This window comes from Pseudoliparis swirei, chromosome 18, assembly GCF_029220125.1.
Source record: "Pseudoliparis swirei isolate HS2019 ecotype Mariana Trench chromosome 18, NWPU_hadal_v1, whole genome shotgun sequence".
Taxonomy (NCBI): domain Eukaryota; kingdom Metazoa; phylum Chordata; class Actinopteri; order Perciformes; family Liparidae; genus Pseudoliparis; species Pseudoliparis swirei.
Window position 1 is genome coordinate 22,689,745 of NC_079405.1, and position 8,651 is coordinate 22,698,395.

Consider the following 8,651-nt stretch of genomic DNA (forward strand, 5'->3'; position numbering starts at 1 on the left):
GTCGATTGCGGCACTCAGATGGAATAAAAAACATGAGTAGATAATTGCTGGCAGTTTCAGGGACAAACGCTATCTTAAAAGCATCAAGTAGCTGAATATCTACCATCATACGAGTTGAGTTCCAGTTTTTAAAGCAAGTGGCTGCTGTGAATAAGACATTTTCAACATCCAGGCACTACATCCCTAAAACACAGCTTGAAGCTGCCGAAACCAGAGATTGAACCAGGGACCTTTAGATCTTCAGTCTAACACTCTGAAAAAATTTGAGCGCAAAGAGTCACAGCACAACTGTCTGTTTTTCTTTCACCATTTAAAGGTACAGTTCTCCTTTCAGACCACTAGATGGCAGAGCTCTGTAACAGTTGGTGCTGGAATTGAGTTGACATAAGCCACAACTATATTTACTTATCATTATCAATGTATTCAAAGACAGACTTTGTGGACTATTCAACAAATATTTGGTTCACTTGCATAGACTAGAAATTACTGTGCGACACATAATTCATATTTGGAAAAACCTTATTCTCACCTTAAGAGTTCTATTCTTTCAGCCCTGTGATATCAACGAATGAAGCTACAGCGAAGTTCAGTCAGAAGACCATACACTTGCAAGGCCGTTATTTATTTCTCATTCATCTGTCAATCACTTTTCACAAATGCTCACTCATTATCCACTTGAGGAGAGACTTACTGTCATTGTTTGGTGCTGTAAATCATGACACAAACTGGTTTCTTCTTTTCAATAAGCACAATTAAACAATTACATTGTTAGCCTATCATCTTGCTGTTGTTTCTTTTAAATCTGACTTCCTCTCTACCTTCAGTTCATTCATCTTGCTGTTACCCACCCCTCCACCTCCCCATCTCCGCCCAGTCTTCAGATCCATCAGTTTCATCAACTCATCCTTCTTATCAGCCTCATCAGCCACCAGCACGAGGTCTGGACTCCATGGAAGGATTTATCTGGTTTCTGATCGGGGAAGACAACCCTTAACGACAAATCTCGCTGTAGAGCCCAAGCGCCAAAGACTCTGAGACTTCATAGTCACATATCATCTATAAACAATACAAATTATCTTTTCCTTATCTGACAGGTCTCTCCTGATTGAACAGTTTTTTCTTTAGGGTGGAGCTGTCCTTAAAGTATATGTACATACCAGACTGAAGATGAGCAGCCTGGGTGCTGTGTATTTGTAGGACAGGTAGATGAAAGCCAGTCTTCCTACTGTAATGGAGGCCCAGAATGTACTGTCAAGATAGCCAGCTGTCTTATGAGCCATCCGCAGAGGAGGGGAAACTGCATAGGTGTAGACAAATCCAGAATAGGCGCCCTGCAGCACAACAAACAAAGCAGGAGGTTAGCGCAGGCTGGAGGTTTTCAAGTCTAATAATGTGGGACAGAGAAGGAGTACAATAATTCTTAAAAAATAGTTTTTCTGACTCCCTGTTGTGGTAAATGTGCCGAATGAGCAGCCAAACGACAAAACACTACCATCCTCTTGTGTTTAGAACACCACCATGCATCATTTGACCACAAAGTATCGATGCCTCACTCCTTTCCCTCTGGGCCCAAAGCATGCCCTGGTATTGTTAGGTAGGTGCTTGAGTTTTCATGTGTGTCGTGTAAATTGGAAATCTCACTATAATTCCTTCAGTGACGAAGAGGATTGCCCCACCCAGTGCGTGGATTAAGAGGAAAGAAGCAGGGCGGTCCCGGAATTTGGCAGGGTCGCAGCAACGAACACATCTCCGATGACCTGCACAGAGAGGGATAGTGAGGTCGGTCATTTCATTTTAATGTACTGTAGTTTATCACAAGCACACATAACACACATTACCATGAACACTGTCACCGGTGGGGCTGGTGCTGGACAGAGAGTCTCTGTGGATCAGACGTGGACTGTTGCCGGAGCAAGGCAGCAGTCTCTCGTGGTAGATCAAAGTGAGTACTGCTGCTGGCACTGGGAGCTTTCAAGACACACACACACACACACACACACACACAAAGAGGCTAATTGTTAACCATGGTTAACAGTCAGCAGTTCCTGTCAGCAGATACAAATTGTGACCCTCCACTAATAGAAGAAGAATCCACGAGATCTTAGCTCGTCCTCTGCTTGAAACAGATCCAGTTCAAATAGAAGCACGCATGGTTATTTGTACCGAGGTGGGAGCTTATAGCCTTCTGAGAAGCAACAGCAAGGTCTATGGTCATCTGAAGAAATAGCAAAAAAATCCAAACAAACCTGAAAACTAAGACAACATTTTGAGGGGCTGTGAAGAGCAGCTGCGTTGTTCAAAAATGTAATTTGAGCATTTAGTTTCCCCCATTATGCAACTAAACAGTAATGTGTGTAATTGTGCAAACACTGCGAGGAAAATCTTGTCATGGGATGCCGAAACTGTCTGATTTGACGCCATGAATATGTGGTTGCGCTTTGATGTTTCACGTTGGCCTCCAGGTCCAAGAAGACATTTGTTTCTTTAACTGATTAAACAGCAATGTTTAAATAAATTTATTTTTTAAATTTTTACACGTTGCCATTAAAATGTTACAATGAAAACACGTGGACGTATTTGACCGTTCGAGGAACTATTTATTACCACACACCCGGAGCAGAAAGCGGAGCCTAAGCTTCTACAGTTTCTAGCCAAAGCCGATGCTGGAATACACAAGAGACTCATAATAGAACATCACTTGTGAAATGTTCATCAGTTGTAGTTTTTTTTTGCCATCAGGATAGTCTGTTGCCCGAGTTGGAAATGATTGTAACCATCCATTAGTGGCAAAACATGCAATCTGGACGGAGACACCATGAGCAATTATCAGCAGACGCAAACTCTTTGTCAGGACGCACCATGTTGTGAGTAATCTTTACTCCTTTTCAAATCTTACAACTACACCTGGTTTTACATCTAGCCTGCTAACCAGCATTTACAAAAGTCTGTGTCTTTTACCCATTTACAAGTGACACATTTGAAGGCAAATTTATATTATGCCAGCATGCATTGTGAACATTTCTGTGTCATCAATCACCTGACCCAAGCAGTATTGACAAGAACTCACATTGATAAGAGCCATGATCCAGAAAGCATAAGACACCCGGGTGACGACCACACCCTCGGTGTGCATAGGATAATGGGAGATGTTGCCGATCTCCGCTCCTTGCCCGGCCAGGCTGCTGCGGAGGTGCAGTAGGTCGACGGGAGCGGACGCGTTGGCGGTCCAGTTGGCACCCTGGACACAGACGTCCTCTGCCAGAAAAGGATCGGCCACCAAGGGGCTGACCAGAGCTCCCAGGCCCATGAAGAAATGCAAGACCTACGGGCGAGATGTGGACATGGATCTCCTTGTGATTATACCGTCAGTTTCACTAGTATTTGTAGAGTAACACTTTCTCTTTTTTTTACATGATAAAACCACCACAATTGGTTTGAAATAAGACAAATAGTGTATTATTTCAGTGCAGACATTAGGGGAATACAATTAAAACCATTGCTATACATGGACAAAAACAAATTGGATAACATAATATTGAATGTGGTCTTTATATGTAATACTTTGTTGTCAATTTTTTTCTGTCATTGACCAGATGTTGGGTTTCTTCCGGAGGGAATACAAAACAGATGAGGGCCAAACAGTAGTCAACCAACTCAATGTGCTAAAAATAAATTGCAAAAAAATGACCTGACCTGCAGGAAGATGGCGGAGTCCTTCTGGTACAGCTTCACCAGCTGGAGGTTGGCAATGGTGTCGATCACCCCCATGGCTAATCCGGCAATCGCCATGGCGACAGACAGCAGCAACACATGGTTACACAGCGGTATGACGGCAAACACCAGCGAGATGACGAGAGTGCAGGAGAAGAGGGCGAGCAGTGAGTACTGGAGTCTGGAGGACACGGAGAGGGAAGACCACATCCACAGCAGTAGGCAGAGGTTTAGTCGGAATTATTTAATCTTTTACCTACAAACCACATTCTTATGAAGCGTGTTGTCAGCGCTTACGTTTCACAATACAGTCACTCAAACCACGCTGATTAAAACACAGGAATTTCTTGTGGTTTTTGCGTCAGTAAAGTCACCTTGAAGTGTAATTGGGTGTGCTGCCTCAGTTTCTTTTCTTTACCACACCTCCACATTATCTTCACCTTGTATGCTCCTTTCCTGCCAACTTGTCACTCTCCTTTTGGCCCTTGTCCCAGACAAGTTGTTGTTTGTTCTGGACATAAGGCCGCAAAAACATGACGTGTGTGAACGTACAATAGTCAGTAGTGGGAAGCAATCATCAGAGGTCTGTTGGTCGACCGCTGCGGTCCAGACTAGAATATCTCAAAAGCTATTGCATGGATTGCTGAGAGGTATACAATATGTTGTAAATTCAGGGCCAGGATAAAGAGATGATTGTCCTGAGAGTCCAATTAATCTATCGGACTTGTAGATAAATCAGACTGTCAGTGAAGTGGATATGAAATGGATCGATTGTTTATTTAACAACCAAGAACAAAAGAGCCTTATTCTCAGACCCTGTCTGTCCACTTCGGTTGACTGGGTGCTTGAGGAATGAGGTAAGGCAGCGACCTGGAATAACCAGTCCATCATTTGTATGAGGTAGATATGCCAGTCAAATGTGAATCCAGTTTAACCTTTGAAGTTAAAAAGCTCAAGGTGGCCATTGAAATAATTCCAATCCATGCATTAAGGCAATTATATCAAGTATTCAACCTCAAGGTGTCCAACCAGACTTTGAATTAGATGTTCTTTAACTTTTCTTTTAATATATTTTGAGTTAATATAGTGTAACAAACTCTTTTCTTCCTTGCCAGGCATGCCTATTCGTGTTTGAAGGTTCCTAAATTGAACTAAAATAACAGAAATCCAAATCAGGCGGAGCATATTGGGGTCTCTGAAGCCCCAAAACAGAGGTTATGCCTCTTTTTCTTTAGTGGACCATTCCTTCAGTATGAAATAATTTTGACAAGCAAATTTCATAAAATGATAATAAGGGGATTAATAAATGTCATGTTAAGTGACATACTATCATCTACAACATCCCTGTTAACTACACACACAATTAGTCTTAATACTTTCAACAGTATTACTTAATACTTTCATCACTGCACTTAAAACTCATCTATTAACATCTGCATTTAACCTGTGATGCTAGTTATGTGAGTTTGTGTTTAGTTTCTTACTGTTATGCTATCCGTCTTGCAATTTCTTTTGTTGTTTCTGTTTTTACTATGTAAAGTTCCTTTGATCCAAATACAATGTATTATTATTGATAAGAATAGGAATACTCTGGGAACATTACACTCATTTAGATTTGATAAAGTAAATACACGGTGGAGTCGAGGCGCACTGTCAGACCTCAGGACATTCCCATCTGAGCGCTCATTGAAACCCACTCACGTCTTCCTGAAGAGCCCCCCGAGGCCGCTGCCCATCAGCAGGAAGAACTGCTGGGAGAAGAAGACCCACGTGATCTGCTGCAGCGTGGACTGGGTCTGACACCTCAGGTCCAGGACGGTGGGTCCCAGGAGGGCGATGCACAGGCCGAAGCTGAAGAACGCGCTCCAGTATGTGATAGTTTGCCGCCAGTGGCGCTTAAACAGCGACACGATCCGCTCGTCCAGCATGTCGCTTCTTTTTTTTCCAGATGAGCTCGGGCTCCCGAACGGCTGCCAGCTGCTCACGTACACTGCGGAGTTATAGTAGAAGCTGCCCCACAAAAGACTGCTGCCAACGAAGACAGAAAGTTTAGCGAGAGCCACAAACGCAGCACTTTTTAATGAACTGACTGTTGCGCTATTGACGGACGTGGCGCTGATTGGCTGACGTTTCGAAAGTAACCGCCCACTGCCTGACTGCTCTGAACACCGCTGCAGCGCGAATATAAGTAGAAGAAGCAATACAACACGATACAAATACTCAACATTTGGACTGAAGCATCTTCAGCCTGTCGGACACACTGTCTTTATAGTGACATTACTTTTTCTTCCCTTTTTCCCCCGTGAAAGTTTTTCTTCTTCTATTTCTTTGGAGTTTCTCCTGATCCGATGTGATCCTGTGACAGGGATGTTGTATGTGGACAGATTGTAAAGCCCTTTGAGGCATATTCGTAATTTGTGATATTGGGCTATATAAAATAAAATTGAATTAAACTGTGTTAATATCACGCTGTTGTGAGCTTTTGTCTGTAAACCACATCAATATATTTAAGATGTGTCTAACTTTGTAATTATTCAAATGTTTTAATTCACACACAGGCTTACAATGAACCAGGCGATCTGTAACAATGTGTATATTTCATGTTATATAAAATGATCTCATGTTTTGTTTTGAAAAAATCGTATTAAAGAGGAAAGTGTTAAGTCTACTCTTAAATGTTGTGACTATGTCTGCGTCCTGGACTGAAGATGGAAGCTGGTTGCATAAAAGAGGAGCTTGATAACTGAAGGCTCTGGCTCCGATCCTACTTTTTAGGATTCTAGGAACCACAAGTAGCCCCACATTTAGTGAGCGCAGCTTTCTAGTGGGGCAATATGGTAATACAAGCTCCTCAATATATGATGTTGCATCACCAATCAAGGCATTGTACGTTAGGAGAAGGATTTTAAATGTGATTCTTGATTTTACAGGGAGCCAGTGCAGAGCAGCTAATAAAGGAGTAATGTGATCTCTTTTTTTGTTTTTGTGAGTACATAAGCTGCAGCTTTCTGGATTAACTGGAAGGATTTAAGAGACTTATTAGAGCAGCCTGACAATAAGGAGTTGTAGTAATCTATTCTAAAAGTAACGCGTGAACCAGTTTTTCTGCATCTTTTTGAGACAAGATGTGCCTGATTTTTTTAATGTTACGTAGATGAAAACATACAGTCCCTGAGATTTGCTTTACGTGGGAGTTAAAGGACAAGTACAAACATGCCTTTACGGTGAATGTTACATTCTTACAGATTTAAAACATACATGCAACCAATGAACGTATACTGAATGGAATAACAATAATACAGACATCTCATTCCCTCATAGGGCTTTATTGGTTCCAATCATTCTTCTGTGCAGAGGGCCTGAAACACCAATCAAGCAACCACTGACCTGCAGTCTGCCAGCATCCGGCTGTGAGATATGAGTTTTGCCTTCTTCCTGCAGTTTTTATTCTAAAGTGTATTCGGAGGTGTTTGTCGTAGCCATTTTGAAGTTGGATGCAACGACTTGAATGCTAAACTTCTGCTTGGGCTCAAATGTAACAGTAATTGGAAATCTGACATCTTAAGTAAAAGTAGTAATATATATAATACATATATAAATTGTATTGATAAAACATTTCAGAAGTATTTTTCAAACTTTAGATTACAAAATAACTCAATTCAAGAGTTCAGTAAGGGCCAACATTAAAAGACAATGACGAAACAACATAAGGGTGGTGAAACACAACAATAGAGCTTTGTAAATGAATGGACCTAGTGTATATCACGCCTAACAAGGGCCTCCCAACCTTGGTTACATTTATGATGATGAGTAATACAAAGATATTCATCACTCAAGTGTCTTTTGTTTTGACACGCTTATGTAAGGATAGGATTACTTGCATAGCTCAACAGAACACCACATCAAACTAAATATTTCTTATACCGTGACTGCATCAAGAACAGCACGGAACAAGTTAAAGAGCCTCTTACGTAAATGGCCACACCTCTACGAAAGGTTGCCATCATCCAAGTTACCTTGGCATCACTCGCAGTGAATTCTAAAGGAATAAGTTGAATATGAATTTAAAACATGTGTCTGAAGTGACGAGTGAAGAAGACATGTATATGTATATATAGAACATTAACAGTGATGAGGTTCCCGTGCCATGCACCAGATTGTTTGACTGTAATTGTCCGAGGGCATAAGGGATTTTCACAGGGATGAACCCGTCTGTGTCTCATACAGGTCAGATGAAACAGTGACCGGCCTTAACCAGTCGGGAACCAGTCAGATGGTTTTCAGGAACATCAGTCTCTGACAGCCAGGCCACGTCCGTTTACACGAGTTTGGAGTGGTCATGGCATCCATGGGTAAGGGTACATGCCGAGCCTCTTACTTAATTGATGGATGCTGGAGCTGAACAGACTGATCTGACACCCTTTCAACATCACTGAAGTGTGCCTCCCTCGTTTAAAGTCGGAGTTAATGGTAAGCCAGAACAACAAAAGGGAAGAAAAAAAACTTTCTTCAATTAGTCGAAGGATTAGTCTTTTCGTGATCTGTTATTTCCTCCCAAATAATTATATTATGACATTTCTACACATAATAGACTGAGTTTTTATGAGTTTTTAAATATGTTTATTCCATTCCACCCACAACTGTGTCTGTCCCACGGCCACTTCAATTAAATAAATCAAAAGTAACTCCAGAAAAGGAGTCGTACAAAATAACCTTATACAAGTAAACACCACTATTTCAGCAGTGCAACAAAACAGGAAAATTAAATGTGGACTCCTAAATCTTAGATCTATGTCATCTAAAGCTGTAATTAGTAAATTATGTAATATCAGACAATCACATTGATTATATTGTCTAATTAAAACCTGGCTGAGTCATGAAGAATATGTCAGCCTAAATTAATCGACTCCTCCAAGTCATATTAATACTCACATTCCTCG

General features: G+C 41.4%; 1 protein-coding gene across 1 annotated transcript in view; it reads right to left on the reverse strand.

Moving 5' to 3' along the window:
- The window catches only part of mfsd4aa (major facilitator superfamily domain containing 4Aa), a 66,476-nt gene extending 60,698 nt beyond the window's left edge, over nt 1-5,778 (reverse strand). The window contains exons 1-6 of the mRNA XM_056437682.1: nt 5,413-5,778; nt 3,694-3,892; nt 3,068-3,322; nt 1,839-1,968; nt 1,642-1,757; nt 1,158-1,331 (exon numbers count right to left, since the gene is read on the reverse strand). Coding sequence (XP_056293657.1) covers nt 1,158-1,331; nt 1,642-1,757; nt 1,839-1,968; nt 3,068-3,322; nt 3,694-3,892; nt 5,413-5,639 — 1,101 coding nt within the window. The 5' untranslated portion in view covers nt 5,640-5,778. The remainder of the gene's footprint in view (nt 1-1,157; nt 1,332-1,641; nt 1,758-1,838; nt 1,969-3,067; nt 3,323-3,693; nt 3,893-5,412) is intronic.
- Between the last annotated feature and the right edge of the window lie 2,873 nt (nt 5,779-8,651).